This window comes from Corylus avellana, chromosome 8 (genome assembly GCF_965113065.1).
Source record: "Corylus avellana chromosome 8, dhCorAvel1.hap1.2, whole genome shotgun sequence".
Lineage (NCBI taxonomy): Eukaryota > Viridiplantae > Streptophyta > Magnoliopsida > Fagales > Betulaceae > Corylus > Corylus avellana.
In genome coordinates, this window is record NC_142497.1 from 20151636 (window position 1) to 20167945 (window position 16310).

At 35.1% G+C, this 16310-nt stretch overlaps 2 protein-coding genes across 5 annotated transcripts; one reads left to right on the forward strand and one right to left on the reverse strand.

Moving 5' to 3' along the window:
• The first annotated feature begins 3926 nt into the window (after nt 1-3926).
• Nucleotides 3927-5817, forward strand: LOC148584242 (uncharacterized). Of its 2 annotated transcripts, none has more exons than XR_015913006.1 (2): nt 3927-3959; nt 5383-5817. XR_015913006.1 is itself a non-coding variant. In XM_088519273.1 (2 exons), the coding sequence occupies exons 1-2, from the start codon at nt 4554-4556 to the stop codon at nt 5655-5657; spliced, it is 306 nt and encodes a 101-aa protein (XP_088375399.1). In that variant the 5' UTR covers nt 4130-4553; the 3' UTR covers nt 5658-5817. The 2 variants fall into 2 exon arrangements, 1 of the variants encoding a protein (XP_088375399.1); XM_088519273.1 differs by lacking the exon at nt 3927-3959 and adding an exon at nt 4130-4584.
• Nucleotides 5818-10883: 5066 nt separating this feature from the next.
• LOC132163871 (E3 ubiquitin-protein ligase SDIR1) lies at nt 10884-15937 on the reverse strand. 3 transcript variants are annotated; one of them, XM_088519109.1, is made up of 9 exons: nt 15817-15937; nt 13358-13453; nt 13172-13226; nt 13026-13078; nt 12698-12908; nt 12409-12523; nt 11796-11844; nt 11356-11484; nt 10884-11131 (listed from the first exon to the last, which is right to left on the reverse strand). In XM_088519109.1, exons 2-9 carry the CDS (start codon nt 13433-13435, stop codon nt 11006-11008), a joined length of 816 nt encoding a protein of 271 aa, XP_088375235.1. In that variant the 5' UTR covers nt 13436-13453; nt 15817-15937; the 3' UTR covers nt 10884-11005. The 3 variants fall into 3 exon arrangements, with proteins under 3 accessions (XP_088375235.1, XP_059430234.2, XP_088375234.1); XM_059574251.2 differs by having other exon boundaries at nt 11356-11481; nt 12680-12908; XM_088519108.1 differs by having other exon boundaries at nt 12680-12908.
• Between the last annotated feature and the right edge of the window lie 373 nt (nt 15938-16310).

The following is a 16310-nucleotide window of genomic DNA, read 5'->3' on the forward strand; positions in this document are numbered from 1 at the left end:
GGTTGATCAAACTTTAAACAATTGAAATTGAAGGTTTGATCGAATATCCAATCAATCATAATGAATTAGTTCGATTGATCGTGATAAGATCAAATGATTGAAACAATTGAAAGTGAATTAATTCGATTGATTGTGATAGGATCAAATGATCGATCAAACATCGATCCTACTGAATTAATTTGATTGATCGTGATAGGATCAAATGATCAATCAAATATTCGATCGATCCTAATGAATTAGTTCGATTGATCGTGATAGGATCAAATAATCGATTAAACATCCGATCGATCATAATGAATTAGTTCGATTAATTGTGATAAGATCAAATGATTGAAACAATTGAAAGTGAATTAATTCGATTGATCGTGATAGGATCAAATGATCGATCAAACATCGATCCTACTGAATTAATTTGATTGATCGTGATAGGATCAAATGATCAATCAAATATTCGATCGATCCTAATGAATTAGTTCGATTGATCGTGATAGGATCAAATAATCGATCAAATATCCGATCGATCATAATGAATTAGTTCGATTAATTGTGATAAGATCAAATGATTGAAACAATTGAAAGTGAATTAATTCGATTGATCGTGATAGGATCAAATGATCGATCAAACATCGATCCTACTGAATTAATTTGATTGATCGTGATAGGATCAAATGATCAATCAAATATTCGATCGATCCTAATGAATTAGTTCAATTGAGATCGATCCTAATGAATTAGTTCGATTGATCGTGATAGGATCAAATAATCGATCAAACATCCGATCGATCATAATGAATTAGTTCGATTGATCGTGATAGGATCAAATGTTTAATCGAACATCCGATCAATCCTAGTGAATTAGTTTGATTTATTGTGATAGGATCAAATGATCAATCAAACTTGAAAAAAAATTGATGGTTTGATCGAACATATAATCGATCCTAGTGAATTAGTTTGATTGATCGTGATAAGATCAATTGATCGATCCAACTGGATACAATTGAAGGTTCAATCGAACATGTGCATCTTACATGTTCAATAAATACATGTAATTTTTATAGATGAGGTTAAAAAAAAAAAATTTTCAACCCAATTTGGAGAAAATTTTTGTCTATATATATATATATATATGTGTGTGTGTGTGAGAAAACTACAAAATGATGTATATATATTAACAAATAAAAAATAGAAAAATAGGAAACTTTACTAATTATGACCCAAAAAATTAATTTTTTTTTTTTCAATCAATTTTGACTTAAAAAAAAATTAATAAGCTAATATAATTGTTTTAATAAGTTCAAATAAAAAAAAATTAAAATGTAGACAATCAGCGTCAACATTATAGGTTGACGCTGATAGTATCTGATATAAAAATATGTTAGTTTGGTACAAATTAGAAGGCGGGATCCATTGGCGCGGCGGGTGAAATTTTTGGAAAATTTTTTTTTGTATCTCCCCCTTTTTTCTTCTTCGCCTCTCTAACCCATTCTTCTCATCTTATCCCCCTTCTACAGTTCTGCACAATACTAGGAGAGAGAGATAGAGAGAGACACACACACACACACACGAGAGAGAGAGAGTGACGGACAAGCGGAGAGAAACAGATAAGATCGAGAGAGATGCGATTCAAAGTTGCAGACGCACAACCATGCATTTTCTCCCTCTAGTTGCAGACGCACAGCCAGGTTCTCTCTCATCCGGCCCTCTTTCTCCCTCCTCTCTCTCTCTCTCTCTCTCTCTATTTTGTTCTCTCGCAAACCCTAGAGGACTTTAATTCTTTTGTTTTAATTTCTTGATTCAATTTCTCGCGAGTGTTTAATTACTCTTATCGAGACTGTTCTGAATTTCTTTGCTCATTGATCGACGGAACTTCTTTCTTTTTCAACTTTAATCGGTTATTTTTGGTTAGACAGCCTGTTTGGTTACCGAGAAAACATAGGGAAAAATCGAACAGAAATCAAGAATTTTCAATTTTTAAACTCTTGGATTCGTAAGGTACTGATTGGCTATGGTACGTGTGTGCTTATATATATTTTTATTTATTTATACGTGTATAATGTGATTGTGTTGTTGGTGATTCTTGTCGTTGATTGTACTCGTATGCTTTCGCTTAGAAATTGGAATATATCTCAGCTATGTTGTGCAATAGCTTTTGTGATTGATAGTATTCCAGATAGAAATGGGGATGTATCTCAGTGCCCCCAAAACTGAAAAAGCATCACAAGATGGGGAGAATGACAGACTTAGATATGGGTTGTCATCAATGCAAGGGTGGCGTGCAACCATGGAAGATGCTGTGAGTAGTCTGTGTATTGTTATTGTTTCAACTTGTTTTGGTTTTCACACGTTTGCATTTTTTGTATCCCATAAAATTTTTCTGTCAATATGAAATCATTATTATGCCCACTGCTTCTTTATATAGCATTCACATTTTCTGTCCTTGGGTATACTTTGAACTTCAAACTAGACACCCCCAACCCTTATCACTCGAGGGAAATTGGTTTTAGATTCTTAATTTACTAACTAGCATTTAATAACTTCTTGGTATGACTTTTTATTCACTTGGATTGAGGAATGTTATAAAATAACTATATGTGGCATATACCTGATTGGATTTGATGACATGCGCTTAGTCATAATTGGATTTGGCCAATTATGACTAAGAGCATGTCTAAATGGCTCGACAAAGTAATAATGCTCTAACACAATAGAATTATTTTAAAATATTGTCATTATATTTATGTTGAGAAACCTACCTTATCTATAAAGAGTGAAACTCCTATAAAAACTATAACTTTATACAATAAGCGGTGTTATCCATTGAGAACTTGCCAATAAGATAGTCATGGAGGTATTCTATTTGGAGTCACATACATATATTTGCTCTTGTAGTTCCATGTTGTTGTATCTAATATTATCATTTTGAGTGTATGCATCTCATAAACAAAGGAGAAATAATGATGGAAGAAATACTTCGACAAAAAGAAATAATTATCGAAGAAATGAGTATAAAGAATAGGAATTAGAGCCTCCTACATTTTCTTCTAATTTTTTACTACAAAAATAGTAAAGTTGTACCTATAGTTATAAAATCACATTTGAATGTCCAATATATTGTAAACCATTGTCAGATTCAACTACCGAATGCCCTAAGCTCAAGTTTTCTATGGTCCTTGTCATCTTTTTTCTTTTTTGTCTTTTTCTTTTGTTGGTCAAGACATAAGCTCATGGCATACTTTTCTTTTCTTTCTTGTGTAGGTCTAGGCCATCACATGCAACTAGTAGCATCTAGGAAATTTTGCTGTTACAAACTTCTAAAACATGATTACTAATCTTTAGTAGTGAGAAGGATCTTATGAGTACTTAGGATTCACAACAAAATAGAGCTTGGAAGTAAAATTAGGGATCTATGGGGCTGTTTACATGGTTATTAGAATTGTTGTTTAGAGAGCAAAACAGTTTGCAATAATAGAGAAAATAAAGTAGAGTGCATTAGAAGAGAAATAAGAAGAGAGAGGAAGAAGTTTGCAATCTGACTCATTAAACTACTTTTGGAATTGTTGTTATCCCCTGCCTTCTGCAATTCTGCACAATACCAGGAGAGAGAGCTAGAGCGAGAGAGAGAGAGATCGACACAAGAGAGAGAGAGAGAGAGAGTGACGGACAAACGGAGATTGACAGATGAGACCGCGAGAGAGAGAGATGTGATTCAAAGTTGCAGACACACAACCATGTATTTTCTCCCTCTAGTTGCAGAAGCATAGCCAGGTTCTCTCTCATTCGGTCCTCTTTCTCGTTCTCCTCTCTCTCTCTCTCTCTCTCTCTATATATATTTTGTTTTCTTAGGTTTTATTCAATTTTTTTACTTTAATCACAGACCTGATATATATCTCTTTGTCTCTCTCACTAATGAACATTTATCTTTCTCTAGTTGCCGAGCAAGGAAGAAAGAAGAGCTTCAGGTAAATTTTCTTCCCCTTCGTCTTCTCTCTTTTCGTAACTGTCCGAAATTCTCTCTCGTCGGAACCCTGTTTTCTCATGCTTTGGTTAATTTCCAATCTTGATGCATATTTCTGAAGTTTACACTTCATGTTGGCATACCTATGGATGATTTGAGAGTATTTTGCTAATTTGAGGATTATTGGGTCAACGCTAATGGTGGGTGTTGTTTTGATTTTGGGATAATTTCTTGATTTGATTTTGTGTGTTTCTTGATATGGGATTTTATTTTGGGGACCCTATTCATAAATGTTCTTAATCATTTATATGGAATTTGAGGATTATTGGGTCAACGCTAATGGTGGGTGTTGTTTTGATTTTTGGATAATTTCTTGATTTGATTTTGTGTGTTTCTTGATATGGGATTTTATTTTGGGTGCCATTTGAACTACATCTTATTGGAGATGTTTTGTGGTGAAAACATCTCATCTTGGGACTCCTGTGGGGCATTGTGCCAATTTGAATAACCTTCCTCTTGGGACTCCTGTGGCGCAAACAGAATTCAAAAGCAGAAAAATCTCATCTTCACCAACCAGAGACTCTGCATTTCTCTATTAATGGTTTCCTGTGTGCTTCCCATATCAAATGGTATGTATGCAACCTTTAACATCTCCTCAGTTCTCCAAAAACCCATCTTCTTTCTAATCTTAAAAATTCATTCACTCGGCTTTCATGTAATAGCAGCAAAATCCCCATCCAAAAGCATTTTGTTTTCCTCATAAAACCGAGAGAATTTGATGGTTGTCAACAGCTTAGCATAATTCCAGCTACATTAATATTTCTACTCTTGGAGTTGGAGTTAAATGTGTGTTTCAAAACTATAAAAGACATTTGTGATAAAGATTATATTTTTAGCATACCCATCTGTCAAAATGTTTAGCATTCCCTATGAAGCCCAGAAAAAAGATGGAAGTTTGGTATACCCACCTCCTCAGCCATCTCTCTCTTCATTCTCTGCTCCTTATTACAGTACCAACTATGAGAAAGAAGCAACCCCAACATCATCTTTTAGCAGAATCAGTCCAGTACTTCTTTTGCTTATAGTAATTCTAGCAGTAATCTTCTTCATCTATGGTCTTCTCCATTTACTTGTAAGATTTTTCTTGATATGGGATTGATTTTTATGTAGTAGTATATTTTCTTGAGGGAACTTCATCAATTAATGAAGATCATGTTATGTAGGGCCTGTAACTTTTCTAGTCCAGCAAAAAGTTAACTATGAAATCAAGGCATAAAGAAGTTATTAATAGTATTCCTTTGAATTTAAATGCTATTGTATGTTTCCCTTTTCTCAGAAATAATATACTTTAATATATGAATAGCAGTGCTACTTATTCTTAAATTTGATGTGTGATTTGTGAAACATGTGATACTATGGTTTTGTAGTTTTAAAATGCTTACTTAATCGGGCTGCTATTGCTGGTTTGGGCGTATCGGCTGTTAGTGATGATGATGATGATGCTGAGCACAATGATCATCCAGTTCTATCAGCTGCTTCTCTTGCTGCTGCTGCAAGAAGCACTTTGCGTCCACCTTCCTTGCAGACCCTTCTTGAGGATGTGCCTGACTCAGCAGCTGTTCCTCACACTTCTTCCTCTGGGGGTGATTCTGATGGAAAAAGCAGATGTGAGCTCAGCAGTTTTTATTTTATTCAGTTATAGTATTTCTGTTATTGCTAGTTCTCTTACAGTCATATTTTTATTTAAAGCGAATAGTCTTGGAGATTGCTTGAAGAAGTTGACTATGAACTTACACTTTGATGTTGGAAGAGAAATATTACATATTCCCACCTTCAGCTTTTCTAGCTTTTTAGCAAGTTTATCATCATTGCAGTTAACACGTGGTGATGACTTGATATGCTTTGCCCTGCCCCAATATCCATTTCCACAAACAGAACAAAGATCATAAAATTCAACCAAAAAATGTCTATCTCCAGAACCCAAAGCTGAGTTCATGTTGATAATTGGAAAATATTACATTTCTTTGGAATGATTTAAAGTCTTTCAGAACTAAAAAAGTTGGTGAATTATATAAATTAATATTTGTTGCCATAAAGGAACTAGAGCCACAAAGTAGTACTCCAATAGAGAGATAAGAAAAGTGTCATTTTGCTACAAGGTAAATCTTAACAATGATAATAGTATGCTTTAATGTTCCCTGGTTCTGCGATCGATCGCACTTGGAGTGCGATCGATCGCAATTTTCCGAAAACCTACTGATGCTGCGATCGATCGCACTTGGAGTGCGATCGATCCCAAAATTTCGAAAACCTACTGATGCTACGATCGATCGCACTTGGAGTGCGATCGATCTCCAAATTTTGAAAACCTACTGATACTGCGATCGATCGCATAAAAGTTTGCGATCGATCGCAGTTTTTTTATTTTTTATTTATTTATTTTTTTTTTTTTATGACTATTAGGGTCGACAAATGTGGACCCTAATGGTCTCCAAATTTTGAAAACCTACTGATGTTGCGATCGATCGCACACTTGTGTGCGATCGATCGCAGTTTTTTTTTTAGGACCATTAGGGTCGACAAATGTGGACCCTAATGGTCAACTAATCAGCGTCCACTTCAAAGTGGACGCTGATAGTCAATTTTTTTTTAATATTTTTGGACCATTAGCGTCCACTTTGTGGACGCTAATGGTCAACTATTAGCGTCGACTAATTCTTTTGTGTACATCATCTTTAGAGTCAAACACATGCATCTTTTAGGGTCGATAAAGTGGACGCTAAAAGTCATCATTAGGGTCGACTCTAAGTAGACGCTGATAGTTAGTTTTTTTTTTTTAATTTTTTAGGACCATTAGCGTCCACAAAAGTGGACGCTAATGGTTTAACTATCAGCGTCCACTTTGATTTGGACGCTAATAGTTATTATTATTTTTTTTTTAAAAGGGCCATTAGGGTCCATAAAGTCGACCCTAATGGTTAACTAAAAGTGGACGCTATTGCTTGACTATTAGGGTCGACTTTCGCTTCCGTTTACATCATCTTTAGGGTCCAAACATTGCGACTTTTAGGGGCGATAAAGTGGACGCTAAAAGTGATCATTAGGGTCGACTTTTAAGTGGACCCTGATAATCAGACATTTGATCATTAGGGTCGGACTATTAGGGTCGACACTTTTAGGGTCGAAAAGTGGACGCTGTTGCCAACAGCGTCCACTTTAGGGTCTTTAGGGGCGACTTAAAGTCGCCCCTAAAGACCTAATTTCTTGTAGTGTAAGTACCCGAGAACTCGGGAGAACTCGGTGGCGGTTCACCTCGAATTGAACTTTTGTTTCTCAATTGTTTAATTTAATGTGTGGTTCATTATGTATTACGTCATTTATAATTCTCTCATCTCTTTTCTTTTTCTTTTATCTTTCCTCTTTTAAACTTGCCCAATTCTCAACTTCTCTTTCTGAAACCAAGCTCTCTCTATCTTTCTCATGTTCTGTTTGATATTAATTACAGGACATATATATATATATATACACACACACAAGTATTTACAAAATTTCATTTTCTTTCTTATTTCCAAACCAAAATTTAAGCAATTTTTCCCTCAAGTAAATGCCTTTTTTTTTTTCTTTCTTTTTTTTTTTTTAAAAAAAAAGAATATTTCAAATGAAGGTTAGCTGTTTTTTTTATTAAAACTTTTGAAGAAGTTTGGTATGTCAAATATCTTAATTGTTGGGCTGAAGGGTCATTTTTTTTTTTTTTTTTTTTTCAAACGGTCATATGTGGACAGAAAGAAAGAAATGAGAGAAATGGGTGTTCTTGTTGAAGAGAGAAATAAAAGGTGAATGAGAAAAATCTTAAAGAAAGAGAGGAAGAATTCTTCCTCTCTTTCTTTAAATTAGTTTCTCTTACGAAAGAGAAACTAATTTAAAGTTTATGCATTGGTGAATAGTGTGACACTGTTTCACCAACGTATGAAAGGATTTTGTTTGCATAATTGAATGGAGAAGAGTAGGTTTTTAGTGTAATGACTAGCCATTTTAGTTAAAAAGACAAAATAACTAAGTCATCCAAGATGCTTTAGAGGGTTAAGATTGAGCTCTTCAAACTTTCTTTAAATGTAATTCTAAAAATTTACTTTTCCTGCTTTAGCTAACGACTTTTCAAAACTTTTAAATATTAAAATTTTTAAATATTTATCTACTTTAACTAAATATTATTTTTTATTGATAACACTAACTTTAATGCTCAACTAGTTAGTATTCCCCTCCCCTTCTGCGTTTTTTTTTTTTTTTTTGGTTTTCTTTGTTTTTGTAGGTGTTTTTCGGCCAAAAATCAGCAACTCTGGCTGCTACCGCCCGCCCCCCAAGGTGCTGCGCATCCCTTCTCCTCCATCCGCTCTACCACGTGCCAATGCTGGCCAGTGCCCATCATCCCCTCCACTCCGGTCGTTGCTGATTTGCTGGCTGTGTTGCTTGTCTTGTTTGTTTGAATAATAGTTTTCTCTTTAGATCTGCTCTCGTGAGCGATCTACGAGGAAAATGATGTAGTTTTCCGACCAAAATGGGTCGATGAGGAGTAGATCTAGTCTTCCAAGAGCAGATATGTGCTTTTATGGCTATTTTTCTGTTGGGACTAGGTTTTCTCTGTTTTTTGTTGTCTATATTTTTGTTTGAATAAAGATTGTCTAGACCTTTGGGTTGTGGATGTGATTTGTTTTTAGAGCGAGGAAGATGAGCTATATACCTATGCATTGGGTTGAGTCTGTTTGGAACAAATCTGGTGTTACAACTGAAAAACAGTCATAGGTTAACGGATATTGATGTCATAGATAAGTTTTAAATGTTTAATTTTTATGTAAGCATCTATGATTTATAACCCCCTAGCCTCATAGCTTTGGCTATGATTTTTCAGAACTTTTTGCTCTACAATGTAAGAGCATTATGCTCGTAATCTTTCTTCAATGAGACTGAAATTTTTTCAAAAAAAAAAATTGAAAAATAAAGATGTTTTGGAAATTCAAGCTCGTGATCTTTTTTCAATGAGATTGAAATTTTTTTCAAAATTTTTTTTTGAAAAAGAAAGATGTTTTGGAAATTCAAGCGTAATGGCGGGCGTTCAATTGTACAACATTCAATTCAATTTAATTCATGCGTTAATGCTATAGAATTAATGCTACATCCTAAAAGTGATGAGAATTCAATTCATTCGTAATTGCGGCTACAAAATTAATGCTGCATAATGAACATAATTAACTAACTGTTTGGGCAAACGTAATGAACCAATTAACTAATCGTAATGTTGCCAATGAAGGAAAGGATCCGGCTTACATGATGTAGTTGAATCAACGGTCAAGATTTAATTTTAAAGTTGACTTATTTTTAGAAGTATTTAATAGGAGAGAGAAAATGAAATTTTTTTTTGAGAAATTCAATCTTGACCGTTGATTAAACTATAGCATACATGCTGTTATTTTAATAACAGCATGTAAGCCAAATCCTGAAGGAAATAATATTAAAAAAGAAAAAAAAAAAGAGGTATCTTTTACTTTGTTGGCTCTTTACATTTGGAGAAGAATTATGACCAGTTATATTTAACATTGGCTCAAAAGAATTGTTAAATGGTGTTTTTGTTCAAATTTAAGAGAAAAACCAAATGAAAGGTACTATATATATTCATCCTCCCATGGTCTTTCTCTCATCCTCCACACGTGGGCCTGACATATTTAATGATAATTTTTAAAAGTAGAATAATGGGAGAAAATAAATCATTTCTCAAATCAAATATAGAGAGCTCAATATGGATGCTCTTAAACGCAAAATATCTAAACCCGAATAACAACTTTGAACAATCACACAAGCTAGAAGAGAAAACAACTAAAGGGGATTACTACTCCCGATAACAACCTAACCTTCTCGATATTCTATGTGATTCGCCTTCCCTAAAAAGCTTCAACTCATTGCTACACCCAACAAGGTCCTTTGTGTTTACTTCTCTCTTTCCCAAACCCAACTCAGCTCTAAAATAAGGCCTAATATTAATTATTTATTATTATATGTACCATTGTAGATAACTAGAACGATTTTACCATTGAAATTGTCACATCTCTTTGTTTTTGCTCTCTCTGTGGCCGGACCTATGAGCCAGTGACTCATAAGCTGGCCTCTAATAGATTCCGATTAACATATAGAAGACAATTCGGACCAAACAGATATTGAGATTATAGAAGAAAATAATTAAGGACGAAAGCAAGGATCCTATTTATCACTTATCATGAAAATTAATTAATAATGTCGACAATGACGCAATTAGAGGGCAATAGCTAAGGTTAACTCTAAAACGTAATTAAGAAACAAAAGGCTGTACGTGTCGCCCCTTAAGCTGTCTTAGTCTTATCTTAATTCCTTTGTGTAGTTAAGTCGACAACTTGGGAGCATTCTTGCTCCACGTCACAAACGATTTTCAAAGATTCCGGGCGATTGACACTGCACAGTTGCTATTCGGCATTAACTTTGATTTCTTTTGTAAATAACTATTAGTTTCTGAAATATGCAATAAACAAATAACAAAGAAAGCCCCCTATTACAAACGAATTAGAATCCTCTCTATTTCATAAAATTATAAATAACGTGACAACATACATATCCCGCCCGTCATGCAAGTGTAAAAAACATATAGGTGTGGTTAACATTGATAGAAATGTTATAAACAATATTTTTATTTCACTATCTCATAATATTAATGTCCTAGTTTCAAGCAACTTTTAAATTTTTTATTTATTTTTAAACAATAACTAATTGGAAGGATGGTTAATACTACCATATCAGCATCGATAAAAAAAAATGTAATTTCTAACGTTACTTATAGTAAAAATGTGTAGTTTCATAACTTTGAGCTAAGAATGCTAAAACAATTAAAGAAGTAGTAAATGGCAGAGGAGCTTGGTAACCTTTGTTATTTTGGGTAAAAAATAGATGCCCAAATAAGGAAAAGGCCAATCCAGAAGATTATACACAAATATGTAATGCATTTACAGATGGATTACTTAACAAAAGTGATTAAACGATGTCTGAGCCATCTGATTCACTCTCCCTGCTATCCTGCCATCCGGATCCTGCCCTGAATTTACAAACAGGGCATGTGCCTTGTTGCCGCAGCCATGGATCAATGCAATTGGCATGAAACTGCCAAGAAAACAAGAAACCCACATCGCTAAATTTTGGAAATATGAGAAAAAAAAAAAGTACGATGAAGTAACAAAGATTTTAGTAACAAGATTAAGGATTAAAGAAGCTGCATCTATCCCAACTCCCCCAAAAAAAGCCAAGAAGAAATATTTAATGAATTTTAGGAATAAAATCATTTGCAATATCTTGTATATTGGATTCAACATGGGCAGTGGAAGAACCTGATGCAAACATGGCAAGCTACGAACAAGCTCCCCCCTATTAACTTGCTCCAAGCAAATGCTGCATGTCAGTTCATCTTCTGGGCCCTTTATGCTCCCGTCTGCCTTTCTACAGTCTTGCTTAGTCTGCTTGCAGAACAGAAAACTAGAAACTTAAGAGAATGCACAAAAGAGTATATATAATGATGATGAAGGAGCACTGAATTCCACAAGCTCATTTGGCAGAGCTGGAAAGTTTTCCTACCAGTTTAATTACAGGCAGATGCTGTAATTACTATAACTGGAAAGGACTATAACCTTCCAAAACAAACAAGCTTTCAATTGCAAGTTGTTTCTTTTTCCCCCAGGGGCATCATTGCCGTTCTAATGAGCTTCAATTATCACAGGCTTTATTCTTATTCACTATTCAATCAAACTCGCAAAAAATAAGTAACTAAAACCTCAGCTGGGCCTGAAGAAGATGACTCCTGTTGCGGGGATGAGCTGCCACTATCAATAGAAAAAACATCATTTCAAACCATTGTCATGGTGCAATGGAGAGATGCACAAATTTATATATACTTTTCGCAAAAACCAGCAGTTCATATGGAATACAGCATTTTAGACATAAAAATAGTTCCTAAGCATTTCTGAAAAAATGGATTCCTCTCTCATCCAGGTTAGTCAAATTCCAATATACGAGATGCAAATAAAAGAGAAGACTTTCTAAGGATCTTCTTTGTCAGCAATCATACTCATTAAACAAATTAAATTAATAGCAATTTTAGTAATTAAACAAATCAAACTATTTATCCAGAGTTACAAGTTTACTGCCCTTTCCTCCCTTACTTAATGGGGTCAGAAGTTCATTCCGTTCTTCACCGTAAATATGACTGTTGTAATGAACAGTTAGTAACTTTCTATCAGGTGATAATACTGAGGGTAAGTTCAATACTGGATTGATGTTATCATAATCTATGAGCCATCCATATACTGATCACTGCAGACTGAAAAGAGGTTATAATATCATTTAAAGACGCAACATATTCTCATCCACACATCTTTCTAACTTACTTCTTTGAGCCAGCAACCCTATACTTGTGAACAGGTAAAGCATTTATCTGTTCCTCGCTCATTGAAGGAGTGGTGGAAGTATTATCAGAGTCCAATGCCCTGAGAGTATCATAATCTGCACCAGAATGAACAAATAATTTCATCCACAGATAAATCACAGGTAGGAATTCTATGGGCCTTGATATGGGCATCTGCATATGCACCACCAACTTACAAGAGGTGACCCCATCATACAAATCCAAAAGGTACATTTCAACAAAAAGGACAATACCTAGGTCATCAAACTCACGGTCAAGAAGTGCAAGCTGGAGTCTCAGTCCTTGTAATCGTCCTCTTGTTGCCAACGCCATTGATGGTGGCATGTGCAGTCGCAGTTCAGTATGAGCAAGCAAGCCACTTGCTGCTGCAGCATGAGCCCGTGCCTGTGCTTGAAGTTGTTGACAAGTTGCATACATCCTAAGGCTTGTGGCCATCAAAAAGACACCCACAACTACCCAGAGCTGCATGCATGAATAAACAGGGTTACCAGCTTTAATTGATGTGTATGTTTTATGCCTTGGAATCACTTACCAGAAGTACAAGTACATGCCCATGTGAAATACTTAATGAGAACATACCAAAAAGTTTGGTGACATCTGATGAGAATTCAGAATCATGAAAAGCAAAATAACTGTTGAACAAAGAGGTAAAGATATGGATTAGCATATGCACTTATAAAACATCAAGTAATGGAACAGAAAAAGACATGAGTCGAATACATTACCTGTGACAAGAAAAGCAAGTGAATTAGTATTAACTGGCCGAGTTGTATGAATACGCTGATAGGAAAAAGCGAAATCAGCATGGTGACAATCTTAAAATAGCAAATTCTGAAGATATAATCTAATTGAGAGACAGGTAAAAAAGTAAGTGAAAAGTGCAGACGCATCCTAGTAACGTGTGGACATACCACTGCAGGTGGTTCAGGAATATATCCTGGAAATCCACTTTCAAGATCTGCTCTACTCCCTCGAAAAACAAAACTCATGGTTCCAAGTTCCTCTTCCTTCAAAATATAAAGGATACTATGAGATTATGCTTAAATATAGCAAGTCCTATGTAATACTAACACAAGCTAAATTTAAGTACAGCCCACCCCAGAGAGTCAGGATTTAGCACATTATTGACTTGAGTTCTAAACCAAATAAAAAGGATCAGTAAGTTCTAACAGTTAGCTAAATATACACAACCTCACTTGTCAAGTACAGTAACAAGTCTATAAAAGTAAGTTCAGACTTCAAAACACCAAATCAATACATGAATAGGATACACAATGATCCTGCAAACATATTCCAGTAAGAGAATAGAATTGCAAGAAGTAGAAACAGTTTAATTCTACTTCTTTACACAGATTAAACACAATCTTACATTCTGAATCTTAACTGGATCAACTAAATTACTTGCTAGATACAAAATCACTGCATACATCAGATTTTCCATAGATGCCAGTAGCAAGTGTTTGACTTTAGTTTATATATATTAAACTTCATGCGAGTTATTAGTATCTCTCACAATCTTCCCAAAAATATACTGGAAGAAAATCAGACCAGTGATGTTACTTCTACACAGGTGCTGTCAAGTCACCTGTCCAAATTACCAGCAAAATGTTGAGTGGCACTCAAGCATAGAACATGGCAAATCAGCAATCGTATTGATCAGTTGCTCAACTCAAACACATCAACAATGTAAAAACGTAGTAATACATAGCAAGTAGTAATTGACTTGTCATAGAATCATTTTTCAAGTGAATTTTCGTTCACATGTCATAAATCAGAGAGTGAAAGCAGAGAAGAACTTTATGTTGCAAATTCAAGCATCAGCACAATCAAAAGAGAATATTGATATTCCGGCCGTGCATAATGTTCAAAAGATATTTGCAGTATATGTAGCTGTTGAACCTAAAAGGGAAGTCGTTTCTACTCATCATGAGATGAGTACGGGCAAATAACTTGTCTCAGATAACAGCAGATATCTCCAGATTTCCACATCAGATATACATTGACAAAGAAATATCTGTAAACCAGGATCTGAGCCTCAAACCCAAGCACCAGCTCTCAAACTCTTTAAACTATACCAGTACAGCATATTGATAACATACCAGCACCCACAAGATATGCCTACATGGGTAAGATGTATCTCTGCAAGATTCTTGATTTAAAAATCGAAAGCATACCCACCCATCTGATGAAGATATTGGATGGTCAAAATACACTTGATTATTTTTAATCTATTATGTTGTGAAATCTAATGTGGGAGACTTCATACTTGTCGGTTCCAATATTTCTATCTGCAACTCATGCCTAAAAAAAATGTAACATGGTCTTATAGGTTCACGCAGTACATTTATAGAGATGCAAATCAGATGCAAAGCACGGAGACCACCAATCAGTTGGTGGAAGCATCATTAATAATGACCCAGATGCACCAAAGGGATCCAAAACGAAAAAAAACGCTCATAACCAAACATATAGTGCATGGTGGAATAGGTCTAATAGCAAGAGGATGATTCATCAGACCATTGACCAAGTAATTAAAAAGAGCATACAAGTCCCTAAAGCTCAACTGTTATGTGAGAGGAGATAACATTGTTCCCAGAGTACTGAAGCAGTACTCTGTACTCCCGGGTAAGTAAAACATTGCCTTCTGAGCACCAATGCACTGCTGTACTGAAGCATGGCTCCCAGAGTGCTGATCCCGCAAAGAATATGATTTTAGTACTGAATCCCGCCGCAATTATAAAACAAAGCATCTACAAAGTAACAACGACATTATCTAAATAACCCACGAATGGGAGCACTGAAATTGACTAAAAGGAGACCAATTTCTGTCATGCTCCTGAGGTGCTCGTCTTTAATGAAACACTTTCCTAATTGCGATCCATATAGAACTGGGTTGGGAATCAGCAAGTTTACACTATCCTAATACATAAAGGAACTATAATCATGCAAGTAACAACACGAAATTCAGCGATCAAAATTAAACCCAAAAAAAAACAAAAAAACAAAAATTGCTCATACTCTCATAGAATGATCCAATCAAAAACCCCAACAAGAATCTAATTCGTTGAGTTGCTCTACAACCAGAAACACGCATGAAGACAGCATTTTCTACTTCACAGAACCCACATTGTCATTATCCTAATTTCACTCAACGAACACTCACACCAGGGCACAAATTCCCCCCAAAAAAATGTAAGCAAAACTTGACGTATTGCTGAGACTCTTGGGAGGAGAAGATAAAACGAAAACTCAAAATGCCGCAATGTATTGGTACCAGTAAAATCAGAAACCCTGGTTTTCTTTTCCAATTTTCCGGCAATTTTCTAGGAAACCAAACAGAGTTGAATTGCAGGAGAAAGGTAACACTTACAGATCGCGTTGTTGGAAAACGAATGGGAGAGATCGAAGGTACAATGTGTGTTTCTTCTGCTCCTACGTTTGCTGTTGTTGCCGATAGCGCTCTCGCTGTCCCAACCGTTTCAATAATTTGTTTGGATTTACTTTATTTATTTATTGAATGTTTTTCTCATTTTCTGTAATCTATAATTTTCTGGGAGGCTCTAGACGGAGTGCCACGTCGCCTTGCTATTAATCCAACCGCTGCCACGACATTATATAGCACATGAAAAGTAGCATTTTATCAATATAAAATATTTCCAAACTAAATTAATGAAATTTTATCGTATTATAATAATAATTATTATTATTAAATTATTAAATTTGATAAAATATCTTAATAATTTTTTTTTTTATTTTTAAAATCTGATTCTTGTTGTTACCGAGTAGGTATTGCCTCCGGGCCCGCGTATATTTGGCATCCAACGTAACAAACAGATACCTTGGTCCCCTGAGGATATTTTAGGA